The sequence below is a fragment of the Thunnus thynnus genome, chromosome 23 (assembly GCF_963924715.1).
Source record: "Thunnus thynnus chromosome 23, fThuThy2.1, whole genome shotgun sequence".
Lineage (NCBI taxonomy): Eukaryota > Metazoa > Chordata > Actinopteri > Scombriformes > Scombridae > Thunnus > Thunnus thynnus.
In genome coordinates, this window is record NC_089539.1 from 1,341,366 (window position 1) to 1,366,761 (window position 25,396).

Below are 25,396 nucleotides of genomic sequence, written 5' to 3' on the forward strand. Positions count from 1 at the left end.
TAGATTCTGCATGCCAAAAGATCTGCGCTCCGCACACACACACAAACACACACAAACACACACAAACAAACACACACACACATACACATTTTATTATTTGTGCAAATGTATGAAAATTACTAGGGCACAAAATTAAATAATTCAGTCTTACTGATTTAGTGTGACCCTTGTCCCTGCTTTTCTTTGCTGAGTTGTGTGATCTCTGGTCTGTATTGGGAGACCTTCAGTAGGACAAATGCCTCTGAATGATCCACAGTCATTCGGCTGCGCATGGAACTCAAAATTGACTTCCTGTGAGAATATCTGTTCGCACATGTATGTGGATCCAAATTCTGAAATCAATGTGAAGGCCACCTTTTTCAGACAGTCAAACTTCTCCGGCAAGCTTTCCCAACAGGCCAGAATGGAGGCCCCTTTATCAATGTCAGCAGTTTCCAGTTTTTTGCACAGCTGTCTGAATTTAGATGCCCACAGTGAGGATGCACAGAGTTTTATCTGCTGCATTTCAAACTCCTCAGTCCCCATTCACTGAAATAGGGACATGCTGTTCTCCCTCAAGCGTTCTGGGTTTATCAAAAAAGAAAACAATGGACTGTGTTGCTGGAAGTCCTGAAATCTGGCACAGAACTCCAGCTCTCATGGCTGGTGATATCCGTTAAGAAAATGAGTTTCGTGAGCCATTTCTCATCCTCCAGCTCAGTGTAGTCTTACTCCTTTTTGATCAGAAAGGCCTTGATTGCATCAAAGCACTGTACAAACCATTCCAAAACCTTTCCATCACTCAGCCAGCTAACACTGCAGTAAAGTGGCAAATCCTTATGAATACTGTCCATCTCCTCCAGCAGAGATCTGAACTGATGGTGTGTCAAAGAGAAGTGAACCACAATATAGTTAACTGTTTTCACCACTTTAGCTATTAAGATCAGATTTTGTAATATTCACCAGGAAAAGTTGTGTGTAAAAATCTCAGTGAACTTCATCACAGGATGACCAATTTAATTTTCAACTAATCACAAATCCCCTCTGCTTCTCTTCCATGGCGGGGGCTCTGTTGGTGGTAACAGCAAATATTTTCTTGATATCTACTACTCTCTCGTCAAAATGATCAGTAAACGCTTTTGCCACATCCTCCCAATTAGTGGTACCATGCATGGGCTTTCAACAACAATGTTCCTCATGTATCTCTCCTTTGTCGCAGTATCTGGTAGCCACTGCTAGGCTAGACATGGAACATTGTTTTCATCCACACTCTTGTCAACAGCTATGCTGAATACTGATGAGTTTGCTGGTGCCTCTCTACAGCTCTCGCACATACGGGCACTTCTTTGATCCTGTTGATGATCATGTCTTTGTTTGGTAACCCATCAAATATGACCTGAGGAAAGCCTCCTCTATATACTCTCCATCAGAGAATTGCTTTCTGTGTTTAGCAATGCACTGCACAACTTTATAGCTGCCCTCTGTAGCTTGGTTTTTGGCAGCATATAAGGTTGTAAAGACACTGCTTTGCTTCCTGTACTGGGCCTCTGCCATCCTTATTGATTCAGCTTCATCAGCCCTATCTTTGAAGTATTTCTCCTGCCTTGCTCCAAAATGACGTTATACACTTGAAGTTCGACACACAACATTTTCCCAGCAGAGAGTGCACACAGCTCAGTCCTTTTGTGAAATCAATTCACATTCATTTGTCTGAGGCGAATATCAGACAACCTACTTTCTTTTGCTTCTGCCATCGTCAGTTCTTGAAATAAAGCAAAAAAGAAAGCTAACTAGCTATCCTACGTTTTCACTACTGCTGTAATGCTGTGCTTGTCTGCAGATCAGAGGGAGGGGAGAGGAGGGGTATGATGGACCACATCAATTATGTGCGCTCTCTTGTTGTCAAAAACAATGGTGTATTTTAAGACTAATCAATTATTTCAGTGCTATTTAAAATCAAGCTGTTTGTTTAGTTTACCATCAGACTCTATCTTATATTAAAAATGTTCATATAAAAAAGCATAAAAAAAAAAGCTTAATGTTTTATTTTTTTTTAATTGAATTACTCACAGTAAGAGTGAGCTTGGCATGTTGAACTCAGAGGATGGGATGACGCAGTACACTCAATTTGCAATTGGGACAATAGCTTTCTTGCTGACATTAGCAGCTCAGCTGGGCTCAGGTTTAAACTTCAACACACCTACTGTGCGAAAAAACAATCTCAACTGACTAACTTTTTCTGAGCTTTCAAAGGAAGTGACAGTGAGAAAAAAACCATGAAGATTAACTTTACCTTCAGACAAACCAATCTGGCAGCAACAAACATTAGATTGCGACTGTTAGACTCATTTCGACTCAAAGTGTTTCCTCCAAAAGGAATTTTATCTTCTGCTTAAAACTCTACGGAGACATTAATGCCATCGGTAAATTATTATAGGGCTGCTGAGATCAGACTCTTCTCCCCAGGATGATTACGGATGTGACCGACTTTCCCCACTAGCAGGTCGTCAGATCTCTGAAAACTTTGCTCCAAATTTTCTTCAACCACATATAAAAAACTCTAAATGGTTATACTGTTGCCTGAAGAAAAACTCAAAACTTAATGTGGTGACAGAGTAACAATTTAGAATGAAAATGATAACAGTTATGAGTCTGGTTCATATCCTCTGCCATCGCTGCTGGTTGATGTCTAATGTATGCTGGGATACTTAAAGTTCACACACACAAGTCAGCTCTCCGAGCATCCAGGATAACATGGGTGGGACAAGAAAACTTCAGGGTAGTTGGACCATTTTTTCACCACCAATGTTGAATAAATTTAATTACTTGGGCCATGACTTTATGACACTTCACAATAACATGAGAACACAAAAATAGGATTGGTCTACTTTGTCATTTGACTGCAAGATTAATATCAATTACTCTTAATTTATTAATTGTCGTCATGTTTTTTCAAATATATATTTTTTTCTACTTTTGTTTTGTTCATCATTGAATCTTCCTCTATAATGTAACCTGCAACATGTTTCTCAAATTCTTCTAGATTTAAGCTTGAAGTGGTTGTATTATAGTGTTTCAACTCTATGCAGCTGATAACTCAGTCTGTCAGAAGACTGTGTTAGATGTGATCCATGGTCAGTCTATCTGCAGTTAGAAACTGGACTCATTAGAAGCTCACTGTCCCCTAAGACCCTCTGGTTCAGGGCCTACGTGTAATGTCTTATTAGTGGGTCATTCAGAGCTGTGATTTAATCTGGCACTTCTTGGCCTGTTATTGATTCGGTAGTGAGTGCAGATGCTCACCCAGTGGACAGGGCTCTGTTTATTCACCCTTTTGCTATTTCTATTTTTCGTTTTCATAACCACAGCGGATTGACAGGCCATCGGTTAGAGGAGTGGAGTTATCTCACACTGAGATTGTGTGTGGATAGGCCCAGTAATAAGGACATTAAACATGTCTGACTGGAGAAGGGTGACCTTCCTGCCATCAATATGAGCTATGTGTTTTCCTGAGCTAACCAAGATAGTGAAGATGAAACACATCTTTCCTATTCCTATGCATATGAGCCAAAACCAAACTAGAAAATGGCAGTAACTGAGCCAAACATTTTCAGAGAATTTGCATACGCAGCAGCAGCTCTCTTATTTAGCCCAATAAATGTGATGTCTTTTGCCCTTGGCTGGAACTAAAAAGCCTATTCATGGGGGACTATTTGGGGTCTATGATCTCCTGGTGGGAACTGTACATTTTTCTTGAGGAGAATATGCTGAATGTAATGCCATATACTGTCAGACAGACTGATTTACCAAATACAGACTGGGTAGACACAGTGTCAGCCATCACAGATCTGCTTTTGACTGAAGAAAGAATACTGTAAGCTTCAACACTGATCATGCAACAGTGATTTTTGCTCCGGCATGTCTGTTTCACTGGAGGGTAAATACAATGAACATACAGTGGTATGAAAAACACAAGAGGGAAAGTATGCATCCCAATCATGGCCATAGGGGGAAAGTATATAGAATATTTAGTTGTAGTAATAATTAGATTGTGTACAGGATATGCTGCTATATAAAGCACTATAGAACCCCAACACCGACGCTAACGTGTTAGTGGGTTATACTGTATGTAGGGTTATATGCTGATGATCTATCCTTTTATTGTCATATAAGATTAAAGATCCCCTCCAGACATGTTGTAACATATATAAAGAATACTCTGCTTAGAATATTAATATGTCTCTAAAATAGTCCCCCCCCCCCAAAAAAAAATCTTATTACCTCATTAAAATCCTTAAAATGGCATCTCCTCCTCCAGAATCTATGAATATGCAAATATTGTTCATTTCAGAACTTTATCTGCTGGACACCAAACGTCTCCTACTGTACTGTAAAGTTCTAAGAGTATCTGCACTGGAGGCTTCAAGTTTCCACATCACACTTGTGTACTTTAAGTTGCATACTGGACCACATTAGCTTCTAAACTAGTTGTGATGTCACAAATCATGCTCGAAGGCACCACCCCTTCAACTCATATTTTTTATGAGCACTTAGAAACTTTCCACTTTCAGCAGACGGATGTGAAAACAAACTACACATACATCATTCTGCACAGTGAGGCTCAAACAGTCAAGCCAAGTAATCATAAGGAAAACACATTTTTGAGTGGAGGGGGAGACTTTAAACTTTGACTGTCAAATATCTCCTTATTATACCAAAAGTGTGATGCAAAATGATCACATTCAACCAACTATCCTGCAAATCATACAAAAAGAAAACATACTGTTTTGCAAAATGAATTGATGAGTTTAAAGTAATGACTGACAGGATTAAGTATCTACAGCAGTGTCTTCCTGTCTCTGAACACTCCCCTTGGATGATTTTTAGCCACACTAGCAAGGCACTCAGGATGGTGATGTTGGTCTGTCGATTGGTTTGTTCACCACCAGACTGAAATCTCTTAAGAACTCAGTGGATTGCCATGAAATTTGGTAAAAATATTAATGGTTCTTTTCATCTGGCGCCATCAGGTCAAAGTTGTCACTTATTCGGTCAAATATTGAAACATCTGCTAGATACATATATGAACATCCGATTCACCTTTCTTCTCATGATTATTAAACTTAGTTGTTTGGTCTAATAGTTTGGAGTTGTAACCAGTATCTGATTTGCCCTCTCATCCCCCCCAAGTCTCAGTTCATGACTGCAGGTAACTGATGCAGGCTTGTATATGTTGTCTATATCTTTCAAAAACTTTCAATTTTTCAGTTACATGTCCTGGAGAGGAGAGGTGAGATGTCTTTTAATTTTGATGGACTGAAGCTCACATGGATCTGCAACTTGCTGTGTGTATGTTCTCAAAGTAAGAAACCGTAATCTCCTTTGTAGCCATGCTCATCATCTCAATAAATAACAGACACACAATTAGAAAATTTAGGGTAAAAAATGCTCCTGCCCCGGATATCAATAGCCCACCATTAAGCGTAACAACAAGCAAGCTAGTCTGGCGTAAAATAGCATTGTCAGTGAAAACAAGTGAACTCAGTAACTGAAACAAATAAATATACTTTACGTGGTTAATAGTCTGTGCAATCATATTTGGATATCTCTCCTCTCCTCTCCTCTCCCCTCCTCCTCTCCTCTCTTCTCTTCTATTTCTCTCCTCTCCTCCTACTCTCCTTTCCTCTCTCCTCTCCTCCTATCCTCCTTACTCCTTATCTCTTGTTTCCTCCTCTCCTCTCCTCCTCCTGTCCTCCCTCTCTTCTCCTCCTCTCCTTTCCTCTCCTATCACTGTGCAGCAGCATCATCGCTGCATGGCCTGAGATAACCCAACAGATGTGTAATGTGAATTTATGTTTTCAGTTATCAGTGCCCTTTTTTTTCGCTTGAGCACCTGCCCCCCTAACGTCTGTGCATGAACCCTGCTGGATATGCTTTAGAAAAGCCTCCAACTTTTTTCTGACTCTGCTTTGTAGGCCAGAGCTGCATGTTGAGAAGAAGACAGAAGAAAACAGACAGCAGAGCAGTCCTCTGTGGTTTGGAACAGAGAGGAGCTTTTCCCAAGCCTGTCACCTGACAGCCAAGGACTAGTCAGACTGAGACAGTGACAGTTTGAGGTCAGAGTGTGTTTCCACTCGGCTCAGTGGCCAGGGAACTGGAGAGCTACAACATACCCAGAGGAACGGCTCATGAATGGCAGGTATCCTAAAAGTAGATAGACTCCCCCTAGATTCCTCTGACAGCACTCGTACCCATGCTGATATAATCTAACAGGCAAACACTCTTGTGGAGAGGAAGCCCTCCAGCTGCTGAATGTATTTTCTTCAGGCTCAGGACTTACTGGACAAATACAATTGAAACATACTGTGAGTGTGGCTCAAAGTGGATCACAACTGAAAGTAGAGTCTGTCGTGTTCATTACCTCCACATATGAGAGCACTGGTCAGAAGTAAACAACATTTACACATCACACTTAGTGTCTGAGCAGTGGAGTGACCTAAAACGGAGGGTTTTCCCTATGGAGGCACTAGAGGAAAAGCTATAGTGTCATTAAAATCATGAGGGTTTATTGCCCCTAGGGTGCATGTGCAATTAGATTACATTTGACAAATTTGACATTTGAACCTAGTTTGGATTAAAAAGAAAAGTTCACTGAGTGTCCAGAATGGAAAGGATGGATTAATGTTAATGAATTTACGTATTTCAATCTGCTTGTTCAGTTAAGACATTTCTTGTGTAGTGGCTCTAACAAAAAGGTCAGAGGATGTACTTGAAAAACTTGATCTACAGCAAATCTAATGGAAGGGATAGATCAACACTTTTGGAAATAAACTCATTTGCTTTTATTCTGAGACTGAGATTAGAAGATTAAAATCAGTCTCTTGTCTGTGTATTAAGTACACAGCTGGAGTCAGGACATAGTTAGCCTAGCTTAGCATAAAGGGGGAAACGGCTGGCCTGGCTCTGTCCAAAGTTCAAAAATACACCAAACGATACCTGTAATGCTCACTAATTAACACGTCATACCTTGTTGGCTTAATAGAAATGTAAAAACAACAATTTGAGCATTACAATAACTATTTCTTGACAAACATTTTTTCTTCTGGTTAGCATCACAGGTGAGCACAGGTTTTGGTCTCTGTGCAATCACAAGGGCACCAGAAAGCTGCAGACAGTCACTGTGCCTAGATGTTGTTCGCCAAGAAATAGTTACAGTACATACTGCAACTCCCTCTAAAATCACATATTGCTTTTACAATGTCCATTTTTAATTTGTACATTTTTGGATGCATGTTAAGTAAATATACAAAATTCCAATCAGTGCGGTAGCAGTACGGTGCTATACAGAAGGTAAGAGGTGTCATAAAAATACTAAAAATATTCTTCTGTGGAGGATGACTTTCCACAGCAAAGGTCAAGGCTATGTGGTCAGCATTTCTTATTCTATTTTTTTCTGGACTAAAGTGTTAGACAGATTAATGGTTGGACAGACAGACTGACCAACTAACTGACCACATAATGCCATAGTTCCACAGTTCCACATAACAACACCATCAAAGATTATTTATAATTCCTGGACAGAATGGTCTAGTGGTTAATCTGATTGCACTATACTGGAAATATTTCTGGTTTGATTCTTGTGACAAAAACATGCTCTGTCCTACAACATAATGAACCTGCTTAAGAAAAGACTTTGCTAGTTTTAGTCAAGACAGCAGATCTATCTTTAAAAATATAACAAACAAATCAGAGGAAATCTAAGTGAAGTGTAGTCTGTATAGGTTTAATGAGAATGAAATTTTTCTTCAATATTGCTACAGTGATAGCTGGAACTGTATGGAAAGTCAGTCAAATATAACAATAAAGCAGAACATTGAATAACTCTATTTCTATGTATCTTCCTTTATTCTTTAAAACATGTCTATTACAGTATGAGCACTTCTCAGAGAAGAAAATGAAATCTACTCAGCCTAAAGCATTTCCATATAAAATAAAATGATTTTAGAGGACTGAAAACCTTTTGTGGTAGAAGAGATTGTAGCAGACTTACGGAGGGAGTGCCACTCGTCCTGCCTTATTGTCTTGGTGATGTTGTAGGAGAGGTTTTTGGGTATTGTAGCCGAGGAGTAGTGATACTTGATGTAGGAGCACCTTGCAATGGAACCTGCAGAGAAAAAAAGAAAACCACAGGAACAACATTGACTCATGGGTCATTACATAAGATCCACGCTGATGACACAGAGAACAGGACTGAATGGGACGCTAAGATAACATTGTTCCACAGTGGATTGATTCAGCTATGTGTGCAGTTATTAATTAAATACCCAAACACTGGCAAATCACTCTTCTTTCCTAAAACAATAGCAGTCCGCTGTTGTATGAGATCTTATTATGTCAACGCTGAAGGAATACTTTCAACATACATTTTTATTACGTACAATTGCAACACAATGGCTGTCAGAGAAATGATGTGTTCTTCAAAGGCTATTAACTAATCAGTCAAGGGAGCCATTTAGTGTATAATTATAAATGTCTCCAAGAGTCCCCTAGCCTGGTGATGTGTGTGGGATTTCTAGATGAAATGTTTCACTGACAATGTAGACCTGAGTCAAACTGACAGTCAGAAATGTCTGAATTACCGGAGACAAGCTGAGCTGCAGAACTACTGAACCATAAGTGTGGAAGATATTTTTTTTAAAAAAGATTCTAAAGGTCTCAGAATGTTGTTGAAGATGGCAGCATTGGTTGTTTGATGACCTCGTGTCACCATGTGATAATGACTACTTTCTTTCAGAAGTAAAGACAGAAGTAGTGTGACCTTGTTGTAGCGCCGCAAGGAGGTAGGGTCAGTGTAACGCTTATCAGTTTAATTTTCCATATAAAAATAAAAAATAGAAAATTAAATTCAGTTTTCTAAAACTGTGTTTTTCATTTGTCCAATTAATTAATGTGTTTTTTTTTTATTTGTGGAATGTTGGATAGAAAAATGGAAAATGGAAAATTAGAAAATCAGAGAGGTTTTATTTCTATTGGTGTCTTAGGCTGGCTTCATCTGATTGGCTGACTGGGGCCACTTGTCTCAGCTATTGTCACGCCTGCATTCAAGGATGACATCCAGTCATGGCTGTGCACAGATCCCGCTGTTGTAGGTGAGTCCCATCGGTTTTCCCTCCTTATTACCCCAAGAGGTTGCAGTCGTTAATAACTTGAATATGCTGTTAAACATACTCTTGAGTATATTGTGTGGAAGCATATGTTGAGATGTTTAAGAGGATTATTGCCTCAGATTGTTTAGAATTAAACAAGTTTACTGCAAGACATGCCCTTTGTGTGTGACACCAAATTATTTGCAACATTAATCCCAACTAGACTGGGCTTCATTTCCCCAAATCATCTTCAGGCTAAAATTATCTTGGTCCATGGAGTTACAATGGGACTAAGATTGACTCAGCCTTATGATGCTTTTAGGAAATGGAGCTTTGGTCTGCAACCACACTCTGAAAAACTACCTTGCTAGTAACTCTCACCAAGAAACTGACAATATCAGTCATACACGTTTGTGCAAACTGAATGCTAATCAGTATTTTTAATTTACAATATGGACAGCTGCTTTTGAACTAGGCTCAGGACAAGATGAAAGAAAAAAGATGAGACTGGAGGCATCTTTCCATTTAATTTCTGTTTTATTGTGCAAAAACTTGTGCAAAATCAAAACCTGTGTCTGCCTCACACTGTAGTTTCACCTGAAAAAATTCTGAAGTGACTGAAGTGTCTCACAGATATCTGCCTCATTAAAAGAAGTATAAAGGACAGAGGATGGGTCACCTTTACAGCTATGTGTAACTATAATACATTGGTTACTGGCCAAATAATGGACAAATTTGTACTGAAACATGTTTATAAAGACGGATGTAAATGCTGAGTGTTTGTTGCAGAAGGAGAGCTGAGTAGAGATGAGAGGATCTGCAGGGAGCAGCCACACAGCCAGGCAGCAGGATGACCACAGCATCACTACAGGACACATGTGAGGGACTTCTCAGCTAATCAACTTTACAGTAGTAGTCTAACATTAGCTACATAGGCTAGCGTATTTAGCGTTTTTGTCCGAGGCAATATGATAAAAGCACTATATATGGCTCTCAAGCTATATGCTGTATATTTACATACACACAGAGTCTTCCTCATGGGTTGCTGCCTCTGCCAAATGTGCATGTAGAGGGAAAACCGAAGGGACTCACCTACAACAGAAGGATCTGTGCACAGCCATGACTGGATGACCTTAGTGTAGGCATGATGATGGGCAAGGCAAGTGGCCCATTTTTTATATGGGAACTGATAAGCGTTACATGGAACAGGTAGGGGTAAATGGTTGTCTGACTTCAACCTGGGACACTGCTGCTCCGGTCCCATCTCCCGCCAACAGTATCTAATGGTCTTTTTTAACCATGACCATGACCCTTTCCTTACCTTAGTCAAGTAGTTTTACATGTGTAAACCTGACCAAAGCAGTGACACATCATCAAACGCTCATAAGAATCAGTTTTCTAACAGTCATGGTGTGTTTTGGGAAAGCACAGAGTCTACAGTCATGCTAGCAGCTCTGCGAGGTGGTATGCTAGCATGATCACAACTACAATGTTAACAAGATGAATGTGTGTTTATGTTAAAATTCATATATCGCAAGCAAAACCTTCCAGATACATTTTATACATTTTTCCTTTTATTATCAGACATTCACTCTTATTCAATGAGGCGCTCAACAGACTTTCATTCACCTTATTGTCGCACTTCCAATCATCAATTTTTTATCAAATTTAGAGGTCCTCATGTCTGGAATTCACTAAGTACAACTCTGAAGTCATCATCTTCTTTAACATAACTTTTTTACTGTGTAATATTTTATTGTAACCTCTGTGCAAATAAATAAAATAAAAATAAAAATAAAGTTTCACAGATAATGCTTACCATAGTTACCATCTTAGTTTAGCATGTTAGAATACTAAGATTTGCTAATTATCATGAAATACAAAGTACAGCTGAGGATGGTGGGAATGTCATTAATCCTGCAGTTATGTGGTCATAAACCAAAGTATTGGACAAACTGAAATCTTGACCTGATAATGGTGCTACAAGAAAAGTCAGAGTCATTACAATGCATCCTGAGGGGGAATGTCTGTGTACATTTCACAAAATATAGTATATATATATAGATAATATATAATATAACACTATTGCACTCAAAACCAAAAATGTCAACCTCATGGTAGGACTAGAGGATAAGTCAGGAATCACCAAAGTCAGTAGGATTCAGTATTGAAAGTGAAATAGACTGTGTGGACCAGACCTTAAGTCCAACACTAGAGCTCTGGTGACTGATTTTCTTTAGTTCCTGAAATAACACACACTAATAAACTAATATTTTATTATTACTCTTCTTGCTGGGGGAGTCCTTTGAGCTGAGTCAACCATATGGTAATGGCAACATTAAATTCATTTTAAAAAGGCTCCCTCATCTTCATCTTAAGTACTGTAGTTTACCAATCTCTTTTAATTGACTTGTGTCTGGTATGCATCTCTGCGTGGGACAGAGCAAGCCCTGTGCCACTATGAATTCAGTGTGAAAATGGTGGCTGTAATTCTGTATGTTCATACCAAGACTGTAATTTTCTGGCTGGTGGAGAAAGAGCTGTTTCCTTTTGACACCATTATTGCATGTCCGCTCTAATTATCTCTGGCAAGGCTGCGTGGCTTACTGAAATTGCATTATTGGAGTCCTGGGAGATTTGAACCGCACAAACAGAGACAACCAGGATAACACTCCCCTGCCTCTCCTCTGTCCTGTAGCCATGCACACACACACAACCACACACCCTGGCATAAACAAGGAAACCCAGGAGACCACAACTGCTGACAATGGTAATTACCCATTCATGACTATCTCTTTATCTGCAGCTACCCATCGCTCACGCAGAAAGACTAGATGGATCTGATGAAACCATGGTGGATAAACTGGTATATATATATATATATATATATGCATGTAATGTGTATACTGCATATATATAGGCCATGCATATTAAATACATTAGTTTTCATAATCCTGGAGAATTGCACTTTACGCATATGATGCCTGTAAAAATGAATACTTTAATGCTTTATTATTTTTAGCCCTGTTCAGCAGTAGATTGGTCAATGGGACTATCTGTACATCTGTCAACCATTGTGGTCACATGGGGTGGAGGGGGGGGGGGGGGGGGGGGGCTGCACTGGTTTTATCAGGTTCTTGTGGTGGAAAAAGTGTGTGGAATAAAATTACAAATTAAAAGTTGTGAAATTCCAGCTCCTACTTGTTAGCTACTGTGGAGCTAACCAATGGTAAAAGTATTTAGACCCTTTACTTTCGTAAAAGTAGTAAGACCAGATTTTACTCAAAAGTACAAAAGTGCTATCAGCACAATACTTAAAATATCAAAAGTAACAGTACTTATTGTGCAGAATGGACCTATTCAAATTATAGTTTTATTTAGATCATATCATTGACTGGTGGAAATGGAGCAGAATTTAACCACTCATATACACTTGGGTAGTTTATCCATAAGATTGTGTGTGTGTATGTTTTACATATCAGCTATTATGTTTCATTTTGGAAAGCATTTGGTTCTTCTGTTTTAAAAAATACTTAATATATGCAACCTACACCCTGTTACTAAATACAAGTGTGTATCTTGTCCTTATTCCCATTATTTGGCTTTTAGAGGATTTACATATGCACAGAGTGTAAACATGTTTCATAAGGGTAAATCACATTTCATACAGTGTCTGCTGATGCTGTGTGCCGACAGTCACCACATATGGCATCTGCTAATCTTAAAATAAGTCACAAACATGCCATAAACGACAACAACTAATTGGATAGGTGTTGCCAAGCAACACTTTTACCCAGAAAAATGATCAGGGTCCTCTTAGTTTTACAGCAGTAACTCACATGATGTAGGCTGGAGAGAGAGGACAAAAAGACATCCTGTGAACCCGTTGAATATGCTTTTAGAGTGCATTTCCTAAAATGTATTCATGCCTCAGGTTATCCAGTCTTCCAATTTAAATATTTATGAAGGGATAAGGCACCACACAATCCTTTAAAAAAACCTAAAATGTTTCAACTGCAGCAATCAGCAGCCTAGTCTCGATCGTTTCCAAATATTTACCTGTGGAGGAGCAATTATGTATTCACTCCAAAACAAAGTCATTTTGTCTGGGTCACTGAAGATGTGAACTAACATGAGTCAACAGCTTTTTTTCAGCAATGAACAGCCGTTGGTACAGCAGCAGCCGCGTGACTCAGCCTGAGCCTGGCAAACACACAGTAGCATGTTGAGAGTGAGGGAAACAGCACAGGAGAAGCATGAAGGAAAAATCTGTGTTTATACAACCAGATTTCACCTATTTTCACATATTAAACACGTTTAAAAGCTTTACAATTTGTCCATGTTGTGTTACCTTTTGTAAAGCTGTGTCTTCATGTTTGTGTGTCTCTGAAAGAGTTGGTGAGTAAAATATTATCACAGCAAATAACCAATTACCAAAACTAACAAATAAGCCCTACTGTGAGTTTTAAATAAACCATATTTCTATTGTAAGCTACAAAAATAGATTTTTTGGCCACTTGGGGGCAGTAAAACAAGCTGAAAGCATATTTTCAGCATATAAAGTTCTTATGTCAAACGTGTTTGCTAACAGTTTCCTATTTGTAAATACAGAGCAATACTAGCAGCCATGTAGACTTGTGTTTGTCTCGACCTGATGAGTTCAATATCATTTCCAATGTATGTTTAGCTCTGTTTGGTTTAATAAGTGGAGGACACAGTGAAGTCTGGAGGGGTTCCTCAACCAGACCAAAAAAAAAAGAGATTGATACATACATTTATATCAATCTCTCAAATAACACATTATATTAGTGATCTTTGTGCCTTCCATAACTCTCACTGAAGACTGCTCTACACCTCTGAGGAACTGAGTATTAAAGGCTGTATTTATATATCTCTGACCACAAACCACAAAATAATAAACAAATCAAATTAAGTTCAAATTAAATAAGTAAAGCATGCAAAGGCTTTAGGATGGAAGAATAATAGTCTTGGGAACACTGTGCTTTGCTGCTTTGACTTAAATTGATGTTCAACTATAGTGTTCTTTTTTTCAGAATATCAGAATATTGTATTGTCTCTGGTAAATGAAACCATAAATGTAAGGATTTGTTTTGAACAGAGCTTATATTGCTGTGAGAACATGGTCATTTTTGACAGCTGCACTAATCAGAGGATGGAGATTTTAAATCAAACTGAAACTATGGGGGGGGGACAAAAATAGGCCCCCGATCATGCTTGATGTTCCACTTTATTCACTAGTTGCTAACTTGTCCATCCAAAGACAAAAAAAAAAAGCTTAAAGATGTTAAAAACGTTGGTAGAGCTGCAACATCTTTCCCATTACACAGTCATATGCCTATAATTAAATTACACAAGGCCCTCACTGGTAATATTTTGAAAAGATGCAGTCACACCAGTGAACACAATGTCTTCGTATGTAATATAAAATCATTTTGAGATAATATGCTTTGCTAAATCACTACTTTTATTGAGTTAATTCTGTCCTAAGATAAGCATTAACACCCACAGGTGTGTACAGTCTACATGAATGAGAGGAGGAGAATGAGGAGTAATCTGATGCCAGGCTTGTGTGATACATTCAATATCCTTCTGCATCAATCACCATCTGCTCCCCTCCGCCTGAAGCTGTGCTGCACTTTCACCGTTTGATATCCTGACAAGTGAGTGCTACATTAACCTCTCTGCTGCTTGTCTCTGTGGCCGACGACACTTGAGGAAGTCTAATCCCAAACCTCAGGCATTTTTTTTGCACCAGGAGACACATTACATTACACAACATTACACCCCTTCACCGAGAAGCACTCCTTCCAGCTCTGCGACGGGGGCATACTGCTCCCGCTCTCCCAAATGGATTTCTAACTCAGTCATTTTAGCCAAATTGCCCTTCAGCCTTCTGCAAACATCTCCGAGCCAGACACCATTTCCTCTCTGTTACTGATTGTGACTGGAAGTGAGTGCACTGAGGGAGTGGATCAGTGGGTGTGTGTGTGTGTGTTTGTATGCATACCTGCTCATGGGAGTGTATCCGCTGTGTACTGTCTGGATATATGTGCAATAGTCACTTGCAGGGGTGTGTTTTTGTACTCACCGGCTTCAGAATTACCAAAAGACAGGGACTCAATCTAATCTCATCCTTGAGCAGTGGTGCTTGACCTCTGGTTATAAAGGTTAATTGTAAATGTGTCTTAAGCATTCAGTCTTGATGAAGATGAGAGACTGTGATGTGGACAGTGTCCTCCACTGGCTGTTGAACTTGAAAAAACATGGACTCAAGGACCACCATGGATGAAACTAATGTTAAATATCAGAATCACACAAGCTGTAGGGAAACTGCAAGCCTCGCTTCATCAACATGAAGAAATACACCTTTCAACAACTCCAAAAGGGTTCACATAAGACTATTCATGTGGAGGGCAAAGGTTTAGTGTAAATGCAGGAGGTAGTATGCCCTTTAGCAAGATGGATAGTAAGGGTGTGGAGGGCACTCCCTCAACATCCAACAATGTTTGCTTACAATTTTTAATCAAGTGCCTTACCCTAATTGGGAATTGGGTTAGCGGTTTCTCCTACTATGTTTTCTCTGATTGGGTTAAGACTAGAGATTAAAGAGTAACTAACTAAAAACAGTATTTTGCTGCTGCTGTCTGGCTCACACCCAGCATTACTCCTGGGTGTGGTCAGAAATGTGCCTCATAGTGATGTCACAGTACATCTGTACATCACTGCAGCAGGGTGAGAAGTTAAACCAGTGGAGGTCAGCAAATACAAGATTTTCAGGGGGTGTTAAGTCACTCTCGCTCTTGGTTTAAGATGGATGTGTTTAAAGATTTTTTTGTGGCGTGTAGAGTGTAGAGTCGAGGGAACTACACATGACTCTACATTGGAAAGAAGAGAGGAAACTGAAGCCCCTTTCACACATGCACTGCAACCCTGAAGTTATCTGGACATTACCTGGAGGAGCTGTATGTGTGAACTCAAATGTCCAAATCAGTCGGACTGGACATTAAACAGACTTTACCCTGCCAGCTCCCTTGTACAAAGTCTGTCTAATGTCTGATTGAGCCCATGTGAGAATACAGCAGTGAATTTGTTGATGACGTTTCTATCATGTGGCTGGTGCTGGATAAACGCAGCAAACCAGTGAAGCTGCATTGTTTTGATTGGGCCTGAATGCTCCACTGTGAAGCGTACTTTTTGCATCATGCCTCCTGCACACTCTATCCAGGCGCCATCCCTCGCCTAAAGCAGACAGAGTATTTCCAGTAGGTGAGAACGCGTCTGACACGGACAATCTCCTTTTGTGTGCTACATGTGTGAAAGGGCAACTCTATTACATTTCTAACTGAATGAAATCAGTCAGGGTGAAGACAGAAATACCAAACAACTTTAACACTACTGTACTTTATCCATTACAAATGTATTTCCTGCCTGTAATGGGGGAATGTCTGGATCCAAAAGCTCTTGCCATAGCTGAGGGACATGCAAATCAATCAGTCCTCCTGAGCTTCATTCTTTCACAACACAGCCAGAAGCCTAATCACACTTTGAAATGCAGAAATACAACAATGATGAATGGTTTTGGGAGTGAGCTGCCAGAAGTAAAAAAGCAGTTGTTAATGCTGCTATGGCTGTTAATAGGTTGGAAACACCAAAGTATCAGATGAAACTACTTTATAAGTACAAATTCAAAAAAAAAAATTGTGCTGATAATTGTATCTGGATAGAAATGGAAGGTGGTAGGTGTGTGGGTATGTAAGTAGAAGGCACCAAGATAAGTGTTTGGGGAATCAGAGAGTAACAACTTTGTGTTTATGAGAAATATAGAAGTTAATCACACTGTGACTATTTTTTTAGATTACTGAGTACATATCAGTGACAGTACATCAGGACAAAGCAATGAAAATGTGGGCGAAAGCTCCCGTATTACACAGTAAGTGTGTGGGTATGCAGGCTGTAAAATAAAGTGCTCTCTTGTTCACCCTTTTTATAATATATAATATAATTACAAAGGAAGTATTTGGTATGTGGGCAGTAATATGAAACATTACTTATTCTGGTATAATTACACAGTATCGTCTATCAGGACAGAGAAGCTTTTTCACATAGTTTGGCTCCTCGTGACATAGATGTGAGGAACACACAGGTTAAGCTCTTCTTCCAGTTCTACATGGCAAATGGACAAGTGATTTTTTGTTTAGCTGTATTTTTTGGCCTATTCCTGTAACCTAAACTGAAAACATTGTAACTTACCATTTTTCATAAGTGGCCATATTTCAAAAGCAGAAACTATTTTATTAATGTTAGGGCCATTTATACAATAGAGAAACATTTGTAAAGAATTATATATAAATATATATTTCTGTTTTAATTTGCCATGGATAAGCAGCTCTATAGTTTCATTGCAGTGTATTTAATTATAACCAATAATAACTGCGGTCAGCTCAGTTTTATGTGTATTTCTACCATGTTTTGTTTTTCCATTTGAAGAAAAACATTTTTCAGTAACTGGTTGAAATGAACACCATGGACTACAGAGGTTTATTGAAGCATGTGTCAACTACAGTATAGCGTAAATGGGCATTTTCAAGAAATAGATGGAGCCACACTTACTTAAAATAGGTTGTTTGTTCCCCACATATCATGTAGTTTTAAGCATAACATATTTAAGAAATTAATACAGTGTTATTTTCCTAAAACTTACTTTCCATACCCTAGCATACCCCAGTATATCTCTTCCAAATACCAGTATTGTCAATCTGCCTTTTCTTCATCATTTCTGTTGGTTCTATTAGAAGTTTACCATCTTCATCATTGATTTCTAAGTCCCAAATGTGTTGCCCCTGATCCCCTATTTGTGTCATTTTATGTAATTTGTGGACTGTAATTTAAAAAAGTTTCACAGAAATATCTATGTAAAGTTACACATCAGCCAACACAAGCTACTGATCATAAGAGACCAAATAAGGTTGTGGCAACAACCCTCCTGATTTTATTGAACTGTGAAAGGGAAAGTGACTTTTACTGTATATGAAATCAATTTGAATTGTACATTCAGCTATAAGAAGTATAACAGTAGAACTGAATGCAAGAAGCCTTTTAAAGTCACACTGTACTTCTCAAAATGTTTTCTCTTATTGTGTGCCTATTAGGCTTCATTTTCTCACAACACTGTTCAGCAGCCAAGGTTCATATATCAGATTTCAGAGCTTCTCATCAGCACATGAACACACCATAAGGAAGAAGCAGACTTTTCAAAACAATTAATATAAAACTGAATATATTGTCTGCGATAGGTTACTCAAGCAAGTTTCAGTTCTATGTAAGGAGGACGGAACAAATTCTGAAACAACAAACATTTACATATAAAGCACCATTAATTAATTTTGTGTCTTACTGAATATTGTATTCAGATCGGGCAACATCCCCAGTGGAAACCTGAGCCAGCTGCTTTGGTCTGTTTCATTTGTGCCTACGGCAGATAGGTTGGACAGCTCTCTGCCAGATGGGAGGTCCTGCTACAGTTCAAGCCCTGCATGGCCTCATTTTTGCGTGACCCACTTCATCTCTCTCTCCATCCCTCCTCCCAGCTCCCACACCCAGACTCAGGGAATTAGAATGGAAAGCCGGGCAGGGAGGCAGCACAGCCATCCTGATGCTGTCTTCTCCCAGCGGGGTGGATGCACAGGGGCAGATGGGGCCTGTAGGCTTCAGCAGGTTATTGGTAGGGGGGCCAGACTACAGCCTGACCATCCTGCATCAATACCCTTGCACAATGAAGACCGTCTATGGCTGGATCATAGCAACTGTGACTCTGTGTGTGTGTGTGTGTGTGTGTGTGTGCACGTGCGTGTATTACTGTGACTCCTCACAGTGGATTTACATAGCTGTGAATGAGGTAATTACCACCATTTAGAGGATGTCAAATTGATGCACATCACACACCTAACACTTTCAAAACTGCTGCACTCCTGATGAGGTGTAATGTACCTAGGAGGATGAATACAATATAAGCAGTGATAACAAAATATTGAAGTGTCAGTTCACACACAATCAGAAAAAAAAAAAGTATTTTCTCTCTTTTTGCTCCTGTTGAGCAGTGATTTTCAACATTTTTGGGGGATACATTGGGCCTCATTCAATAACACTGTTATATTCTTATCCTAAACCTCTGACTTTTCTTCTGTGAAGTTTGTTCGTACAAGTGTTCCAAAACAGATTCAACAAACTCTCTTAACTGCACAAACTTGTGGTAAATCTCTTGTTTCAGCCTAATGAATATCATGTTTTCATGAGGAGTGAGATCTGACCATTAACATAATCTACGCCCCTTAAAATGGTCACATAAGCTGACCTGTTCTGCTCTGTTTGTGGGCAAGTTTCATTCACAAAAATGTTCCCAAAGAGTAAAAACAAGAATTTCACACCACACAGCTGCTGTCAACAACGTGTCATCAGAGCATTGCTGCACTGTGACAGAAATAAGGAGGGAACGCTTTGAAATGAAGTTACAGTAGATGCTAAAAAACATCTTACTAAAGCAAAGTTCTCCATGACTAATATGAGAGGAGGTCATGTGACTGTCACAGAGATATTAGAGGAGAGAATATTACAGCCTACAGTAGGTGATGTTACACTGTCAGCTGCAACACAACATGATACTGGACAGAGAGCTGCAGAGAGACACAGAGGCAGCTGTCAGAGTGAGTTTCCTAGCAACTGAAATGTATAGCGTGCTGTGCCAAAATAAAAATCATAAAATCTAAATATTTTGCTTTAAGTTTGTCTAGTTATATATTTTATTTTAGTTCATTCCATTATCATAACTCAACTCTAAATGTATTCAGATTAAGACATTATAATTTAAGGTCAAATGAGTGTTTCCCTTGTGAAGAAAGGCTTGAGAATTTCATATGTAATAAGAAAAAGTTTGAGAGAAGTGAATCACTGTGTCTTTTCACAGCCCTTTGTCACAGGTTGTGCGTGTGTGTGTGTTTGTGTGTTTTCTGCCTCTCATTCAGTCATATGAGTCCTTTCTACAGAAAATCAGCTTGTGTTAAAATAAGCTTATTTCCTCACAAAATCTCAGTCATTAAAGACATATCAGGGAATTTTCCAGGTTCTCATCAATGGTGTTAGTTTGAGATGATCTGAAGGTAGATGAGTCCTTCACAGCATGGTCCCGTCAACGTTTAGCTGGTCTAATTCTGTCTCACACAGGGCTGTCAGACCCAATTCTTCAGTAATAACCAATTAAAGAGGAGAAAACCAAGTGTTTTCTCCTGTGAAGCTCAGTGGGATGGCATCAGACCCACTCTGTCTTAGCAACCACTTTTCCAGCACCGATCCTAAGCTTCTGTATACACCTCCACCACAAGCGGGCAACCACTGACACAGTGGTTCTATTTGTATTTGTATTTATTGATGAATTTACAAATGATCAATTTGTGCTATATTGAACAATTGGCCTTTCACTTTTTTCTCTCTTTTTTACAGGCTTTTAGTAGAGTCATGTAGCCAGGCATACCATATGTTATTTTCAAAGTACTACTCAGAAATACCATCAATTTATCTATGCATGAATGTCTACAGACAAATCCAGCTGCTAAATGTGTTGCACTCTCAAGCGCCACCACCATTACTGTGTCAGAGTGGAACTGAACACATTTACACTGACAGTGAAAGCAGAGATGTTTGTATTAATCACGGTTGGCAGTCGTCCCTCCGATTGTACACTTTCACAGGATCATTGTTTCTGATTTATGGCTAGGAAACGTAATAAAGTTACCAAGCTAACAAGAGATCAGTGATTGTGCGCCTTCCTGTAGAGCTATGAAACTATGAGGAGGTGATAGCATGGCTGATGAAGAAGTCTATTAAGTATTTTGGTGATAAACTGTGCGTTTGGAACATAACATACAGACCGACGGCAGAGAAATGGATGATGCTGCAGGAGAGGTTTCAGAAATTGCGATACATTTTGACACTCATTTTCTGACTGGTGATGACATCATCGCTGATCATACAGTGAGGTTGATTTTAACACCTTGCACCCACACATCCTGCTGTCCTTCATTTGAAGGTCTGGGGGCTGCCCCACCCGCTATGACAAATAACCAGCCAGCCATCTGTAATAGGGGGTCCTAAATCTCTCCCGAGGCTTTGGTAAGGAGAGTAATGACAGATTGATTGCAGCATTGCAGTGCTCCCCCTTCCCTCTCTACTACCCCCTCCTCCTCCAGCCCTGACAATGATAGAAGCTCACCATCTTCCTCACCTCACACAGGACAAAAGGAGGAACACAGAGGGTGAAGAGGACTTAAATATTTCCTGTATCCTACTTTTTTTTGGCCCAGCAGGGAGAGTGTAAGTGGGGCAAAATGGCAGATTGGCATGATGGAAGTCAGTCAGTCAGTCAGTCAGTCAGTCAGTCAGTCAGTCAGTCTGTCCAACAACCACCAGCCTGATCAGGTCGATATTTCCCCTTGACAAATACTCATGTTTATGTCACTCCCTTGAAATTTACTGTCCGGTTTTCCATGAACTTCACTATATGTCTAAAAGATCATTTCCTAATGTTGTGGTAATCCTGATGTCTTGCACTATCACAACAAATGCCACTGTCTAATAGCAATGACATTTAACGAGCACGGTCATTCCCCAGAGGATGAATCACTTCCATTTCAGACACTCCATGAGCTTAACGCTGTAAGCATCCTAAGGTTAACTGTCACTTTTACACAGAGCATATGAAAAACGAGACTCAGCCACAGCCACAATAGCGACTCTATGAGATTGTAATGCTTATTGTAAACCAACATATCTGACAAATTGAAACTTTGACTTGATAATAGTTCTAGATTAAAAGCTAGGGGATCATCAAAGTTTACAAAGAACATGGATGTCTGCACCAGATTGGCTGGTAATCTGTCTAACAGTTGTTCAGACATTTCACTATAAACTGCAAATATCAACTTCATGGTGGCAAGCACAAGTTTTCAAACTGTGAGGCATGGCGGGAGAGTTGAGGGGGGCGTGGAGGGAAAGATGTGAGGCAAAGATACTGCCTGAGGTGAAAGAGAGTGTTAGCCGTTGTTCTAAAAATAAGTGGAAGTTAGTTATTGTAGTTTGGCTGCTGATTTGGCAGCTTATCAACTAGTTAACAGGTGGAGCTGCAGCAGTGCCTATAATACACACAGCTCATGGAGGCAAATGCTGATTTCTTCAAATGATTTGCACTCTTTCTCAGGGTCATAACTCAAATCTGGACACACAGACATGATAAACTTATTTTTAGATTCAGTGGGACAATATTATATTCTCCGATATCCATCATTAAAAAGAAAAAAAACAAACAAAATCAAAAAACTCCTTGTAACTTCATAAATTGCCTGAGAATGATCACATATTTAAGTTTTCTTCACTATCAAAGTAATCCAGTGACAGCTGTCTGTGCATCAGTGGGTACACTGCAGACACAAACTGCTATAATAGCTAATTTGGCAAACTTTGAATGGTGCCAGTTTGTCAAAAACATACACAAATGTAAGCTTAAAATCAGGGCTCAAACTGTAGCCCAGAGATAACTGAGACAAGGGGTGTTGGAAGGATGGTGGTCAGTTGTCTCAATTAGTCTTGGGGGAGGCCCACAGGGTCAGACCTTGGTGACCCATTGATTTTTCCTCTACCACAGGAGTTTTCAAATTCATTGTCTGAGGCAATAAATGTCTTCGCCAAATTTCATGGTGATCCATCCAATAGTTGTTGAGATATTTCAGTCTGAACCAAAATGGTGGACCAACTGATTGAAAAATGCCAGCATCAGTTGTTTGCTCAAATGTCTAAATACAACATATGTTTACTTGTAAGTGACAAGGACTTCTAGTAGCTGTGTAAGTCATGACTCTTGACTGTCAGGAGCAAAAGAAAAAGTAGTGTTGTTACATTGTTATAGAGCTCGAAGGGAGGAGGATGTGTGGATGGAAGCAGGTCAGTGTCTGACACTGGAGATTGTTTCCTAGCAACAGTCAGTACGTTTCTTTAAACCATCACCATGATCTTTCCCTTACCCTAATCAAGTACCCAACACCAACATCACTACAGTGTTAGTCGATGACATTCTGTACCTACCAGGGATTACCAAAGGAATGAGAGAGCCAGGATTTACTGTATAGTGAACGCAGCTCTCTGTAGCTGACTGCTGTTCAGGAGACATTCATTTGAATCTCAAATTTTTCCTTGTAACTTGTAGAGGCAATTTGCCACCAGTGGCAGTACCTCAGCAGAATTTAATTTGGATTAATAGGCAGAATCTACAGTGTGACAGTCAGATGGGACATGTTGCTCCTCTATGTTCCAGCCACCGAAAGCTGGATTCTAACAGAGAAATCTTGCTTAGTTCAGCTTTTAAGTTTAGTCAATTATTCTGTGAGAGTAGCTGAATTTCTTCAGTGTTTTGGTTTGCTTTGATTCGGGGTCCTTGAGGAGCTGCGAGGTTGTGACAGATTTTTTTAAGCTCTTTGTAAAATATCTGAGGCCCGAGGGACCTTTGTCCAATCCTTTACTGTGACTGGCACCTGTGTTACTGTCAGCAAGTTCCTCACAGAATCTGCAGCTACTCAGTCTTGTTGCTAACACACTAGCTGTTATTTTAATTTGAGCACAATTTTATTTCATCTCAATGTGAGTTGACAGCAAGGCCTGCTGCTTTTATGGAAACAAATTACTCGTTAAACACAGCGTGTTTCAATAAACTTGGAGGAGCAGAGATGCTGGTGAGTTTACACTGCTGTGTATCTGACAGAAAGAATGTGTTCTTAAGGATTGACTTTGTGCTCACATAACTTAATATAATTCTTGTCCAAAGAATTGTTCATGGTCTGTCCATGATAAAAGAAAAATAGAAAAAAAAGATCACAAGTTAAAGACAATCCTGATAGACGCTTTAAGCCAGGTGCTATACAGGAGTTACAGTTGCTTTACACTGAACCTGCTTTTACACAGTTTGAGGCTTTCATGATGAAATGTCAGAGCTAGCCCTCAGGCATGGCTAACCTTTACTTTTTGGAAACCATGAAACAGATATACAGACTGTGCAAAATCAACAAAGCATATCCTATTAACTGACATCCAGCAAGACCTTTGTTGCATTAGATAAATAACATGCCAAATATTTTGCAAGTCATATATTAGTAATATCTTTTTGATTTTGCAAGTAAAAGTACTTCAAAAAAACACACAAAAGCCACTGAGCTCTGTTTTGTTAAACAAAAACTGAAGAGTCTGATTATAAGACCCTCCTTTTTATGGAAAATATCTTTTTAAAGAGGATTGCTCATTTCCAGCTCTAAATGTTTGTTTTTGGACTCCAGCAGAGTAGCTTTGCATCATTCACAGTTAAAGAAACTCCTTATTTATCTTGTACTGAGCCTTTATGCAGCCCCTCAATAAAGCCTTTGTCTCTTTACAAAGGCTATGCAGGTTGTTTTAGCTCCTGTCTCTTTAAGCCATAATGCCGTAATGTTAGTGTGGCCGAGCAGTGAACTTGTGCGCTGTGCATAGAGCAGATGATCATATAAAGAAATCTGTCACGAGTCGACATCGGCTCGGGCTGAAAGTAGAAAAAACTGTTGTAAACCGAGCGAGGAAACAGTTTATCAGGCAGTCCTGTTGGGAGATTATTCCCAGGATAAGATAGTCCTTGAGGCCTTAAATGTGAAATATGATTTACTTGCATTAAAGAGTAACGTAAATCCATATGTGGGATTTATCAGGCTCTTGAAAACAATCAGAAATATTTGCTCTGGTAGCATTTTTCACTTGTATTTGAGCTCCTCATTGTGACATTCTGTGATGTAGACTATTCTGGGCTGATTGATAGATGATTCAGTCCCTGGTAGGTTTCTGTAGAGACGTTGAAAATACTTTCAAATGTTTTCACTCCACAGGAATTTATTTAATCTGTGGCAGCAAAACATGTTACACGAGCAATCAGAAACCTCCAGAGGTTAAACTGGGCTTACTAAACAGTTTTAGGTCTGCCTTGCAACATTAACTGGGAATCCACATCAACAGAGAGATGTGAGCGGTACATAGGCGCTATCCTGTCAGTTCAATCCACGGCATCTCTGTCCACAGGACCAGCTGTCTGTCAGCAGCAGAGAGGAGCTGAGAGGACAGCAGCTTCACCAGGCTGACTGACAGCAGATATTTACTGAACACAAATGGTTTTCATGTAGGTTCAATGGGAAAAA

The 25,396-nt window shown here is 39.5% G+C and overlaps 1 protein-coding gene and 1 long non-coding RNA gene across 3 annotated transcripts in view; one reads left to right on the plus strand and one right to left on the minus strand.

Moving 5' to 3' along the window:
* Nucleotides 1-25,396, plus strand: part of LOC137175612 (uncharacterized) — a 417,849-nt gene that overhangs the window by 329,237 nt on the left and 63,216 nt on the right. The gene's annotated exons all lie outside the window — the stretch shown is intronic.
* Nucleotides 1-25,396, minus strand: part of tmem178bb (transmembrane protein 178Bb) — a 144,172-nt gene that overhangs the window by 70,490 nt on the left and 48,286 nt on the right. For both annotated transcript variants that reach the window (XM_067581919.1, XM_067581918.1), the window contains exon 3: nucleotides 8,030-8,143. In XM_067581919.1, coding sequence (XP_067438020.1) covers nucleotides 8,030-8,143 — 114 coding nt within the window. The remainder of the gene's footprint in view (nucleotides 1-8,029; nucleotides 8,144-25,396) is intronic.